This window comes from Anomalospiza imberbis, chromosome 2 (assembly GCF_031753505.1).
Source record: "Anomalospiza imberbis isolate Cuckoo-Finch-1a 21T00152 chromosome 2, ASM3175350v1, whole genome shotgun sequence".
NCBI classification, from domain to species: Eukaryota; Metazoa; Chordata; class Aves; order Passeriformes; family Viduidae; genus Anomalospiza; species Anomalospiza imberbis.
Genome location: NC_089682.1, coordinates 106,929,627 through 106,944,145, shown reverse-complemented (window position 1 = coordinate 106,944,145; position 14,519 = coordinate 106,929,627). Strand labels below are relative to the sequence as shown.

Genomic DNA, 14,519 nt, shown 5'->3' with positions numbered 1-14,519 from the left:
GCAAAATGAAGAGTAGTGAGTAAAAAGCCTTACCCCAAACAGCCTGAACATGCAGAGCATTGCATTTTTTATATCCTTTAATATTGTATCATTTCATCACCAGCTACTAAGCGGTTGCCTTTTAAAAAATCAAAACGCAAGGTCAAGCACAGGGAGCTTTTTCTGTCTTTTCTTGTGTCATCTTCTGTCCCATGGTGATGTGATTTCTTCTGTTTCTCGATTATTGAAAATCTTGATAAATGCAATAGAATGACATTCACATTTAACAAAGTGCTAGTGTTTTAGCTGAAACTCATGCCCTGATGGAGACAAATAGGACACATCAGCTTATAGCAGAGCCCCCCAGCTGACCGAGGTGTGGTGAGTAAGCCCAGTGCTCTGGTAATTCAAGTCCTGCAAAGCTCAGAGAGAGATCCCGAAGCATTTGGTGAAAGGTGGCATAGAAAGGCAAAGCAAGAGAAAGTCTCTGCAGAGAATAGCACCTCCCTTTTATATATTTGATTTAGATGAGAACAAAATAGCAAAAAAAAAAAAAAAAAGGTTAAAAAAAAAGGATGAAAAGTATGAATTCCACAGGTTCAGTTTGCATGAATTATCTCTTTGAAGGCTATTTTAGCAATCTGCACCTCCACCCAGTCTGAATTGTGGGAGATCCAGTTAATGGCCTGGGGATAATAATAAGCATAATTTAAAGAGCACAAGACTCCTTCAAATGCAGGGAAACTGCATGTCACTCAGAGTGAGGCTGGCAGAACTGCCTCTGCAAGGGGGAACCAGAGGGAGCTGCCTTCATGCTGACAGAGCAGCTTCTCTGTCATGAGGGATAGAATGGGAAGTGCTTGGGATGAGGAGCCTGAACACCTTCCCTGTTGTACAGCTCTCTGCCTGATAAAAAGGGAATTTGCTCCAAAAAATACAAGACCTTTGGCTCTGTGGTTAAGTGGTGAATTGCAGGGCATTTCCATGTGGATTTCTGCTTCTGTCTGTTTTGTCAAGGAACGTCCTCATTTCAATTTGAGCGAAAATTACTTCTGCTTACTGCTTTATAATATTAAAATTCTACATTATAATTTCAGGTACCTGTTTACCTTACCAGAAACAAGTGCTAAACAACTGCAAACAACGAATGCAAACAACTAATTCACTGGTACATCATTTCAGTGACTGTATGAAGAAAAGAATTAGATGATCTTGGGAGATAAATTACACTTTTGAAATATGAGATGGCTGAGTTCCCTTCCCCGTTCTGTTTGTGCTCCTCTTGGCACCAGCCCCACTAGAAAAGGCTCATTTCCAAAGCACAAGTGTAATCTCCAGAGGTGGGAACTGAAGGGGTTAGGGCTGCAGGTTGGAGCAGACATGGGTGGTGCTGGTAGTAGGACCACCCAGGGTCCTTCTGCCAAGAGCCAGGCAGGGCTTGTGAGGGAACAGTGTCTGCCTAATAAGAAGGCTCATCTTTGGCTGTGTACATGAAATTCATGTGCTGAGGGCTGTAATGCTACAAGTCACTTTCTGAAGACAAAGCCTTATTAGAGTGACCAAAGGCAAAGGGCAGACTTTCCTTCACGTGTCACAGCATCCTGCAAACAAATTACAAGAGCAACAGCACCACAAGAGAATATATCTTCAGTGACTGAAGACTTGCTTGTACACTGGAAGCCACATCAGCAGCATACTTCGCTGAATCCTCTACTGACACATTACTGAACAGCGAGGAGACTGCTCCGTCTTGGAACTGAAAAAAACCCAACAAAATAATGAGGCAGCAAATTGGTCCTCTCTGTTTTCTGTCCCACTGAACTGGGTCATTTTCAGGAAAAAGCCTATTACCTGAAACAATTATGGCTGTTGTCACTTCTCCAATGAGTTTAGTTTGGTTTTTAGTGTCTGCTGGGAAAACTTTAACTGGTGCAGCTGCTGTGTTTAGCGCCATTTCATAGCTGGGTGCTCCTGTGGGGCTTTTTATTCACCGGTTTAGCTCTTGGCAGTGCTGCACCAGAGTACCTGAGCACACGCTGGCTTTGAGTAGATAAATTGTCCCATTGTCTTTCCTCTCCCTATTTCCCGTGGGGCAACACACCTTCTGAAAGTTTAGCCATCATGTAAGGGCTGCAGTAGATTTTATCTTCTATGCTGTGTAGTCGAGGAGCACCAATTCACTTTGAGGACTAATATTAGGCATAAAATAGTGTCTCAGATCCATATGGGCTATTTTGGAACTCTATTGAACTACTTCTGCTCAGCCGATGTGGCAGCAGCACTGTGTATATTCCAGATTATATATGTAATTTTCCTAAGGTAAAATATCCCTTTCCAAAAGTTTTCATTAACAGTCTCTGTTTCCTACATAATTAGATGACAGCATTTAACTGTGATTAATTTAGAGTTACAGTGCATTTAGGGATTAAAAAATGCTGTCCTTACCATTCTGTCTTAGGGAAGAAATACGAAGGGAGAGCTGGAGTTGATTTCCCCATGTGATGAAGACAGAACAGAGCATCTCCCAGTGGGTGGTCTGATAACAATGGTAATTAGGTATTCAATCACACACAGAGTAAGATCAGCCAAACAAATGCATGTCTGCTAAGGGAAATAACCCATGCAAAGATTATGTGTTTGCTGAACCAAAAGAAAAACGTATAATGAAAGCTCTTAAGACTCTGGAGCCTAACCCTTGCCCAAAAAAGATGCCTGTTTTCCTGCATAATTATTAATCAGGGCCATTTCTACTGCACCACACCGGGTGCTGTCATGCCTGAAGGTCTGATTCTGAAAGGAGTCTTTCACTCGTGCCTGTGGATTTTAGGTCAGGTTTTGTGAAATGAGGATGGCCCCTGTGCTGTTTGTGGACCCTCATGCCTGCAAAGCCTGATTACAGTTAAGTTCAGCAGTGATGCTGAGAAACAACAAAAAGCCCTGTTATGACCTCTTCCACCCCAATGCCCACAAAAGCCAACAGCCAGCCCATCTGGAGGAGAGAGACATTGTCTGGAATCAGCCACAAAGCAAAATAAAAATACTGGGTGTTGTTCTCAACTTCTGTATTTCAGACTGGAAGATTTTGAAGGAGGTTTTGTGGCCCAGGTGGGCAAACCCATCAGTCATCCAGTGCATCCTCTTCACACTGGCAATCACAGAATGAAGAATACCCTATGAAAAGATGGTCCTATTTGTATGCACTCTCTGATAACTGGCTTTGCCTACAGTACAAAGTTTCAAAAGGAAACATTTAATTAATAATCCTGCCACCAATTCATTCCAGTTTTCTTTCTATACAGCGACTAAGAGCACATTAATGCATTTACATTAACTGTATAGAATTTTTTTTATGTCAGGGAAAATGTCAGCCCCTCTGACTAATTAATCCAGCCTGCCTGGAAGGCTGTTGAAACACAAAGTGAGTGCTGTCTCTTTGGGAAGCATTGCTGGAGACCAGCTTCCGCTGGTTGCTGGTTGCTGGGGACAGGGAGTGAAACACAATTGCACAGCAGGAACCCATGTGCAGCTTCAGTGCCAGCCCAAGCCAATCTATCTCTGCTGTTGTCCTCTTGTCCCAGGCCAGTCCCCACCACTGCTCACCATAAGCCCTGGAGCCCACACACCCACAGAAAGAGCCATCACCTGTCACAACAGGGCCATAAAGCCGACACAAGGTGAAGAAAACTGGTTTTGCCTCAGTCAGCTCACTTATCCAATACATTCCATGATTGCACAAGCACTGGGGTTGTTGAAAGCATGTGGTTTAGGATGACAGGAGGAAGGTAGTGCGGCCAGCTCTTTTGACTGCAGCGTACAATTAGAGTCACTTAAGCTGACTGTGGAACTACAGGGTATTTTGGTTTCCCTCCAATGCTTGTAGAGGGGAGAAGGGTGAGGACAGCCTTAAAGTACAAAAAGCCCCTTGTTTTTGTGAAGGATCACAATGGCCTACCAGTGGGCAGACTTAAGAGGTCCATGGACATAAAGTGGAGAAATGGCTGATAAAGAGAAAAGGTCCACAAACTGAGTTGAAAGTCACACTGCAGAATCACCCCTTATCCATATAGATCCCACATGAGGCCAGATAAACCATTTAAACCTGTGGTCCTTGTTAGTTTATTCTCCATTTCCCTAGTGCCTGACACAAGTCCTGGGGCCAGTCACATGGCTGTGATAGAAGCCAATGTTTCCAAAGGTCTCTGTGCAGTGAGGAGCTGCTGTAACCACGGTGAAAGACACAGAGAGGATGCAGAAATGCAGTAGCCACAAGGTCTCTCCAGCTGATGATGAGACAAGATTTGGCAAAGCTAAGGAGCATGTCTCCATCTCCATGCAGCTCTGTATGAGTTGACCTTCTATTAGTCACCATCTTTCAAAATTGGTCTGAAAACTTGTGTTTTATTTTCTTCTCTTCTCCTGTGCAGAGTTAGAAATGCAGAAGTGACCCCAGTGCCTGCTTGAGACCCCAGTGCACCAAATCCCTGGCAGGTCTGGGTCACAGCACCAGGAAAGCCCATTTCTGCTTTACCTCAGGCACTGCCACTGCCAAGGAAGAATAAAAACCAGCCACTGCTGCACAGGTTCCCCATTGCTCAGGGGTATAATGGATTAAGTAGTGAATGCATTAAATGATCCCTAACTATAATTAGCTCCCTCTGTGCTTGTAACGCTACAGCCTCATACAAATGGTTTCTAATGACACATGCAGTGCCTAGGAACAGGGTAATAGCTATTTAAACAGTTGCTGATCCTTGAGCTGGTACATGACAGTGTATTTTACAATTATTGAGAAACTTTGGACATTTTTTAAAAGTGCTCTGGGCATTGACCTAGAGAAAAGCTTGGTTAGATGAGAGCAGAGAGGGTGCCCTTTCCCTAATGGTAACAGATAGATAATGATCTAGATGTCAGACATTACTGCTGCCCCAGTCTTGATTGTCCCCGTTACCACTCTTTCCGTGCAGTATGATTAGCAAAACAGATTGCCAGCTCCCAAATCCTGCCCAGAACGGGAGAGCCAAGACATTCTTCGGAAAAATACTCCTATATGTACATACATACATAATGTTCAGGCATGAAAGCTTGCTCATTTAGTGCTGCATCATAAACTCATCAGTGAGAAAAGACCCATCAAATGTACCAAGACAGAAAGGCTGCTGGACACACTGGGCAGCTGGAGCTTCTGTGCATGGACCAGGTTGCCAGCTCAAGGGCTTAAGACTGCAGTTTCAAAATTCAAGATGCAATGACTGTTTTTAAATAATAAAAATCTCTTTTGATCTTGTTCCTCGAGCTAAGGATAATAATGAGATTTTTATTCAAGAACAGTCTTTTGGCTCAAGAAGCAAAGAAAATTGCAGATCTTGTGAATTATGAAGCCCAAAAGAAAAAGCTCAAAATAAAACAAGTTTGCAATTTCAGCTACTCCACTAATAACCAGCCAACACACTGTTGATATTTTACTCACCAAAAATAAGCAGAAAGAATGCCACAGTTTCTGACAAGCACATTGTGCCAAAAGAAACATTCATTTATTTCATGAGATGAAATTTGTACTCCGTTAGAAATTTGATTTTAATGAAGACAGTGTGTCATAACACTTTTCACCTGACCTTGAAATGACAACATTCCTTATTCACTTTGGTGATCAGGTTTCACTTCATAGGAAGTGGAGAATAAATTTAATTTCATCTTTGCTAAGCACATGCACTCACACATACGTGCTAATTTAAATGTGATTTGCTGCTATTTGAATACTACAGGTCTGCCTCAGCACACAGAGCTGTTGCCAGCAAAGCTTGATCTGCCCACTGAAGGCAAGACAGCATGAATGACAGAGGGCAAAAGAGGAGTCCTCCAGCCACCCAGTTCTAAGAGCTGACACTTGAGCCAGTAACTGAGGTTTTCTACCACATTCCTAATTCACAGCCACATGGAGCCTCAGTCAGACAGGAAAGGAATGTATATGGCTGCAAAGCCATACTAAAACCTGCTTCACTGCAAGGAAGACATAAATACATTTCATTTGAGCTCTTTACTCAAAGCAATATCAGAGGGAGAAGCAGAATTGCAGGTTTTCAGGTAAGCAATATTTCTCCATTTTCAATTTGGAGGGTTCAAGATTGTGATGAAGAACCGATCAGCAGTGCAAGAAAGCCGAACTGGGGATAAATCAAATATTCTAGTAAATTTGTCTAACACGATATGAAATATACTGGAGAATCATAAATGTGGGTGACAGTGGTATCTCTGAGCAGCAGAAAAGAGAGAAAACGTGCACACCCCTAGCTTTTGTAGTTGTAAATCTGGAATGGTTTAAAACAAGCTTGACAGCCTTTACCTAGTACATCTTTTACTGCAAAGCTTCTATACCAGATGTAATATTAATTTTAAAAAGTATTAGTGTTTTAAGTAAATTGTGGGGAAACGGTTCAGATTTCACTCTGAAGTACTTCTGAGTAACAAAGAGATAATCATCTTGCTGACTTGTTATGATCAAATAATGCCCATTGTGTCCCAGCTTTAATGAGTGGGTTTGTCAGGGTAAATTGGTCATGTTCTACCAGTTATTGGGATAAGGAAGAGTCATTCCGGTAACATGTTAAATGCTGTGAACTGTATCACATTTTCCAAGACTGAATAAGGAACAATTCTCTTTTTTCCAGCTTTGGTGCATTTTTGGTTTTCTGTTTTGTTTTGCTTTTAATGTGTTGGTTTCACCCTGGATGTTTAATGTACCACCGGTTTCATTTAAAGATATTGTTTCTGGGACAAGAGAGAGGATCTAGGCTTGACAGTACCCTGTCTAGCACATTATGAAGTTTCTTTAGAATATTTTCTCACATGGAATTGGTTCGAATCTGGAAGAGTGGTACTCACCTGAAGTGCTGAAGAAGCACAGTGGCACACTTCTTGCCTCACTTGAGATATCCAAGGCTGAACTAGTCACCTTGGGCTACCTTTTGTATCAATGGAAAGAAATAGGTATGCCAAAAGAGTAAATAATTTATCTTAGAAACCTCAGTTGTGGGTAGATATATTATGTCTTGGAGGAACTTAATTCTCTCCTTTGGTGATAAAGGGGGACTTAGGAGGACTGTCTCCAATTTAAGCATTTCACTTTCTGATACCTGAAGTTAGATGATATTCATGCTTGGTTACCATTTTTTCAGGTTAAAACACTACCAAGAAATGTTATGTCTTGAACTTCCTGTGGAGAGATCCAAATCGGATATGTCAGACAAGAAATCATTTCAGAGACAAGTCTACCCATCTCCAATTGGCATAGAATGGGAAGCAAAATCACTGCCTTCCCTCTGTGCTTTCCATTTTCCCTCTGCCTTTGAGAAACAGTCTTTAATAAATTAAATAAATTTTATGCCACTCTGGAGCTTGATTTAAAAAAAAAAAAAAAACAAAACAAAATAACACCTCTCCCCCAAAAATCAACCCTCCAAAAAACCAAAACCAAAATGTTTATTCTAGTTTTATTCCCTGTTGACTCCAAGAGAATAAAATCATGTTCAGGGAACAATCTGTCAGGTTATAAGAACATCAGGTCCTGAGATCTGTAACTAAACCTAACATCTTTTGGCTTTCATGAAGGAAGAACGATATCTCTGCTTCATGAGAACAAAATACTGATTAGCTCAGATTAGTGAAGATAATATATGGATATGGTTCTACTTTCTGAAAGGTTAAGACTAGTTCACTTGCAAAATCTAAGACCAAACTTCCTCTAACTCTCTAAATGTGTGCTTCCTACTCCTGAAGATTTGCAGATAAGTAGTAATTGTCTTCTTCAATGAAGGAGGCTAAACAAAGAAAGAGTAAAATTAATAATTATCAAAATTGAATGTAAAAGAGAGGAAAGGGCGAAATTAAACATTTCAGTGATGTTATCTAGGTCAGACTGGGTACATTAGCAAATCCTTATTTCCTCTCACTACTGTGCCTTCTCAAACATACAACATTTTCTCCAGCAACAAAAGGTTTAACTGACAACATTTGTTCCATCAAATCAATTAAAACTAAACATCTGATTTTTGTTTTAAGGAGACTTCTGCAAACATGGCATCTGAGTGCACCAGCAATGTTACTGCTCAGCCCAGCCCTGCAGACCGATTGACAAGCTGCAAGGATGAAGATTTCTTACAGGTGAAATTCTATCTCTCCGTCCTTTACGGCCTAATCTTCCTGGTGTGCTTCCCAGGGAACATTGCGGCAATATTTGTTTACTGTGTTAAGATGAGGCCCTGGAGAAGCAGCACCATCATTATGTTAAACCTGGCTATCACTGACCTATTGTATGTAGTCACACTTCCTTTCTTTATACACTACTATGCAAATGGAAATGACTGGATTTTTGGAGACTTCATGTGCAAGTTTATTCAGTTTTGTTTCTACTTCAACATGTACAGTGGTATTATCTTCCTTAGCTGCTTCAGCATCTTCCGCTTTTTGGTAGTTGTGCACCCAATGAAATCCCTTTTTCTTCGGAAGCGGAGATGGGCAGCAGTGACTTGTGCAGTCATTTGGATGATTTCCCTGGTGGCCCTCAGCCCCTTGGTCGTCCTGATTGCCCCAAGCCACAGGCAGAACAAGACCATCTGCCCAGACCTGGTTGCTGCTGAGGACTTCGTCACAAGTCGCTGGTACAACTGGGGACTGACTGTGGTTGCCTTCCTCTTGCCCTTGCTCACGGTGACTCTGTGCTACGTGCTCATCATTTGCATTTTGGCCACTGGGCTCCACACACAGGCTAGCTACAAACAAAAGGCTCGCAGACTCACTGTTCTCCTCTTGCTGGTCTTCTATGTGTGCTTCCTCCCCTTCCATGTCTTTCAGGGGATTCGTCTGGAGCTCCAAGTACAGCCAGTTAGCTGCCACTTGAAGAAAACGATCCTTTTAATGTTTATTATAACTAAACCTTTAGCAGCATTAAATACTTTTGGAAATTTGCTGCTCTATGTAGTGTCAGGAGATAACTTCCAGCAGGCGATACTCTCATTATTCAAGTTTTGGACAAACAACAGTCTGAAGTAGAAGAGATTGATGCAATTTAGCATTTATGGAGGAAGGATCGAAACCTGCCCTCAACCAGCCCGGCACAACCTCCTTGCCATCAGAGTACCCAGGTTAACCCAGCCAGTGCCAAAGGAGAATTAATCTGTTCTGGGTTACAAACTGATCATCAAAGGAGAAAATTTACTATTAAAAATAAAAAGTTTTAAATAAAATACTAATAAATGAAGTGTAAAACTTCTCAGAAATGTTTCTGTGGTTGCTTCCTGAATCCATGGTAGTTCTTTTGGAGAAAAGAGCTAGTCTAAAAATACTAAAAAAAATATGGAAAATAAATACTAGTCTATTAGTGGCAGATACAGATTCAGGATGGGACTAATCCTAAATTAATTTTACTAACTTAGAAGATAAGTGTAGTCTGAGCTAGAGACCTGTCTGACTTTTTTCCTAAGCCATGGAGAGGGGTAAGACCCTCTGGAGATCAAAACCTGTCTTAGGCTTCTAAGAGGTTCATCTCACCTCCCTGGAGACATTGACAAGGTAGGCATATGCATACAGCTAATCACCTTGTCCTCATTTTTAAATTTTCCATTATAATGGAAAGAAATAAGCAATTTTAGAGTGGGATTCACTGAATTATTCTTGATGTCTGCATTTGGACAAGGTGAATCGTGACCTAGAAGTGCCTGTTTCTCTCCACTGACTGTAAGAGGTAAGTAGATCAGACACAGAGTCAAATGTTTGTGCCTGCTTTTAAAGATCTGAGGCACAGCTCTAGTACTGACTGGGATGGATCACTCTCCAGAGGTGGCTAAAAGTGCAGCTTACACAGTAAGACCCTATTCGGTACCTTTAGTGATTGCCTGAAGGGTGATGGTGGGGTAACACAAGGTCACTCTTACAAGGATTTTCCACACTACTGATACAGAATCTATGGAATCATAGAGCAGTTTTTCTCAGAAGGGACCTTTGAAGGCCACAGAGTCAGTTCCCCTGCAATGAGCAGGGACATCTTCAACTAGACCAGGCTGCTCAGAGCCATGTCCAGCCTGATCTTGAAAGTTTTCAGAGGTGGGACAATGACTACCTTTCTGGGCAACCTGTGACAGTGTTATACCATCCTCATTGTAAAAAAATTTCTTCCTTATATCTAGTCTGAAATGGCCCTATTATAGTTTTAAACTATTACTCCTTTTCCTGTCGGTAAAGTCCCTATTGAAAGTATCTCCCGATTTTTCTCCTCCTTTAAGCATTGAAAGGCTGCAATCAGTCATCTTGAACTTTCTCAACTACAAGATGAACAATCCCATCTTTCTCAGCCTTTCCTCATATAAGAGGTGTTCCAGCCCTCTGATTATCTTCATGGCTTGCCTCTGGACTCTATCCAGTTTTGGGGATCCAGACCTGGACACAGCACTCCAGGTCTCATGAGAGTGGAACAGAGGGGCAGAATCCCCTGCTGGCCACACTTCTTTTGATGCAGCCCAGGATATGGCTGGCTGTGAGCATGCACTTGTTTTTCATTCACCACTACCACCCAGCCATTTTCCACAGTTCATAGGAAATCAAAATAATTTTTGCCCATTACATTATTCAGTGAAGCTCTTCTTGGTCACACCAAGTGCGGAACAGCTTTAGGTAATAGCATATATTACAGGCAATATGGGCTGTCTCGTGGGGGGAAAAAATAGACTTGTAAAAAAGCATGAGTCCAATACTTGAAGATATATCTAGAGAGGTCCCAGTACCAGCTGAAGTATCCTGGCCAACAGCAATACAAAAATATTAGCAACATAATATTCAGAGCCCAAAAGTATGATCACAGAGTGAATCCTATAACACATTTTTATAACAGCCTTATTTCATGTTTCATTACTTTTGCTCTCTACCCCAAAAATGTTCATTAATCAATGGGAACACATGCTGCCTCAAGCTTCTCATGTGACCCTTCTCCTTATCCAACCCCTCTATGCATGGGCTGCTCTTCAAGTGACCACCAGACCAAGACCACTAGAGCAGCACCCCCATTAAGCACATGTCTGAGTGAGTGGCAAACAGCCTGTGACTCCCCTGTGGCATAGGGAGCCCATTTCCTGCCAATCCCACAGCCAGCTTGGGAAGAACAAGAGTAAACACAAAGCAGCAGGCTTGCTGAGGGAGTGAGAGGAGATAAGAAACCATCCCTGACAAAGAAAGAAGCAAGTTGGGGAAAGGAACAACAGCATTTCTCTGGGCTAGGGCTGAAGATGGTCTGTGAAGAAAATATTCTGTCAGAAATCAGAGGAGGAAGCCATTTTGCTCCCAAAATAGGCCATTGTATTTTAATCCACCCTTAGGTACTCATCAAGGTGACTTCAAAAACTTCTGCACAGCGCAGAATGATTTCCCCTGAGACCACTGTCCAGCCTCAAATTATGGATGAGGTGTTATGGTGAAAAAGGAAGCTAGCCATTAGAGATGTTGCATGATGCAACCATCCAAAAGATGTAAGGAAAATGCCTCCCACATCACATGCTCCATTGATTTTGACAGTCTTCCAGGGGCAGCTCCTCTTTTTCCACTACACTTGCAGTGCTGCTCTGAACCACTTGCTCCTGAGACACCAGACACAGCAGATACACCATGAGAAAGCAATGATGAACATGGCATTTTAGCTGTTTTTTCATTTTAAGTTATTCTACTAAAAAACCACCAAGTTTCAGGGTTTTTTTTTTAAGTAAAATCAGGCTTATGCATTATCTTTTAAGCCTCTACTGCATATCAACACCTAAATTTTATTAACTCCAATCAAGTCCTACCTTAATATCCACACCATGGAGTCTGGTTCTTCTGGTGTTTGAGATAGAAAAGGAACTGCCTCTGTTTTTGCAGCAGTATGTTGGTAGGTTTTGCTTTCAACTTTAAATGAAGCTCTGTATGAGTCCCCCTTCAGCTCTACTTGATGTTTTCTGGGTAGAAAACATCAGCACACTCATTTGTTCATACATCCAGGCTATGTACTCTTTTTATATGTGGAAGATGCCTAGAATATTTTCCAGGGATGGGGCATCCACAAGTTTGTGTAACTTTTTACACAAACAAGGGAAAAACCATTTTAAAGAGAAACCCAGGTGCTGCCTTCAGCATGACAGTGGCAGATTGTTGCCATATCTTGATACTCAGATTTTTGGCAACATGAGTCTCCAGGACCTCACAACAGTGCCACCGAAGAAGAGAACAAGGCTAGTTTTGTAAGGTATATAAACTTTATTTGATCCCTACCTCTGAGGAGATAGAAATGTCCACTTTAAGAATTCTTAGAGAGCCCAGCAGATAGTCCAAGACTGCCTAATGAAATGCCCTGTACTTTCCAATGACTTGTGTGTGTGTCATGTGTGGGAGGGCAGAAGGGACGATGAAATGGGAAGGGGAGGAAAACCCGTATCAACTTTGATGATACTCTCATCTTCTCTGAATGAATATGATACACACACACACACACACTTTCCTTTTGCTTCTTTAATATTGTTTTCGTATTTCCCTGGCAGCTTGTGCTCTGGGATACCTCTGCAGACCCCACAAAGGCAGGACATACGGGCCCACCTGCCCAGCACAGCTGTGGGGAGGGAAGACCCTGCACACGAAGACTTTGTAGACCAACCCACAAAACCAAGTCAGATGGTTACACTTGGTTTAGAAGTGTAACCACACAAGGAAGGACATACAAAATGCTCTTTGGTCCTGCATCAGATGTGGAGGACAAGAAGATTATGCCAATTTATCAGCTGTGTCCATTCCTAAGGAGTAAACCTGAACCTCAATTAAACATACCATTATATAAGCACTGTATTGAAAAACTATGACTGCCAGTAACCTTTCTTCTTCTACATGTACAAATCTGATGCAAATTCCACCTAGAATTTCCCCACAGATCCATCAGCAGATTTCCCCTTTATGAAACTACCTATCCAAACATCAACCTCAGTGGCTGCTCATGGGTTTGCATATGCAAACCCTGAGGGACAGAGGCAGGGATGACTTAACTAAAGAAAGCACATGCACTAGGTTGAGAACATTAGCCACAGGCATTAGCACAAATTGGCCACAGGCATTGGCACAGGCATTCAGGCATTAGCCACAAATTACGTTGACATTTTGAATCTCTTGTCTGAAGCCTTCCCAAATTCCTATGATATGTTGGGCCAGGCTGACAGGGATGGTCACAACACCAAAATAAAATATTAGAGTAGTTTGGGTTGAAAGGGACCTTTAAAGGCCATCTAGTCTAACCTGCCATGAGCAGGGACACCTTCCAGGTCAGCAACCTTCTTATGCTAGGAGCCCCAGAGGTGGATCCAACACTCCAGGTGGGGTCTCATGGGAGTGGAGTACAGGGGGAGGATCACCTTGTTCGTCCTGCTAGCCACAGTTTTTTGATGCAGCCCACAATATATTTGGGTTTCCGGACTGCCAGCTCACATTGCCAGGTCATTTCTAGCCTCTCAATAACCAGTACCCCAAATCTTTCTCAGTAGGGCTGCTCTCAATATCTTCACCTCCCAGGCTGTGTTGATACCGGAGGCTGCCTCAACCCAGGTGCAGCATCTTGAACTTGGCCCTGTTGAAACTCTTGAGCTTCCCATGGGCCCACTTCTTGAGGCTGTAAATAAATCATGGTTTTATATAGTAGCAAAAAATGAGCATGTGAGGGATTTCCGATTTTTACATAATTCCACAGGGAGGTACAGTGGACAATCACACCTATTTGCAGCATTTATTCTCATTGCTGCATTATCACAACCACAACAGAAGGTTTTGTTCCTACTGATTTTCGGAAGTGACTTGAGCAGGCCCTAAGAAAGCAGTGTGTTTTGCTCACTCTTCTGATCAGTTGGGCAGTTTCTCACCAGAGATACGATATCATGGGAGAAACAGGCCAAATGTCTGCATTTGTACCATCGTGATTCTCCTCCATTACCCACTGAGGGGCTGAACTGAGTGCATCAGCAGTCATGCTCTGGCTCATCCCCAAGGCAGCAGGGCTGACAACTAATGCAAACACAGAGGAACAAAATTTCTGCAAGAATCACCAGTGCAAACCAAATCTCCTTGTCCTGAGCAAATGCAGGTGTCTGATTTTCAGAATAGCCCTGGTACCTTGGCCCCAGAGAGGGGTGGAGGTCCAGAGATGTTCCCGTGACTTGCTTTTCATGTCACATTGATCCAGATCCAAAGACAACATCCCTCCTTCCCTGCCCAGCTATGTCTGCATGTTGGAGACCAGGGCCTAGACTTTAGGCACAGAGATGCTGGTGCTTTGGGAAGGTTGTGGAAAACATTTAGGAATGTTTTAGGAGCATTGTGGAAGGTGGACACATAAAGCTAGGAAGGGTGGCTTCTAGAGACATGCCAGAACTCACTGCTCCTTGGTGGTTCCTGGTAATGTCCCCTTGCGGCAAGATGTAGAGGTTTGAGAGCTTCCTCTTATCTGCCCTTCCTTTTATGTGTGATGGAGAAACAAGCCTGTAGCAGAGAAA

The 14,519-nt window shown here is 42.5% G+C and overlaps 1 protein-coding gene across 1 annotated transcript; it reads left to right on the top strand.

Moving 5' to 3' along the window:
- Positions 1–3,321: 3,321 nt before the first annotated feature.
- On the top strand, positions 3,322–9,177 carry LOC137467275 (2-oxoglutarate receptor 1-like). The gene is made up of 3 exons (XM_068178776.1): positions 3,322–3,397; positions 5,742–6,060; positions 8,035–9,177. Exon 3 carries the CDS (start codon positions 8,050–8,052, stop codon positions 9,022–9,024), a length of 975 nt encoding a protein of 324 aa, XP_068034877.1. The 5' UTR covers positions 3,322–3,397; positions 5,742–6,060; positions 8,035–8,049; the 3' UTR covers positions 9,025–9,177.
- The last annotated feature ends 5,342 nt before the right edge of the window (positions 9,178–14,519 follow it).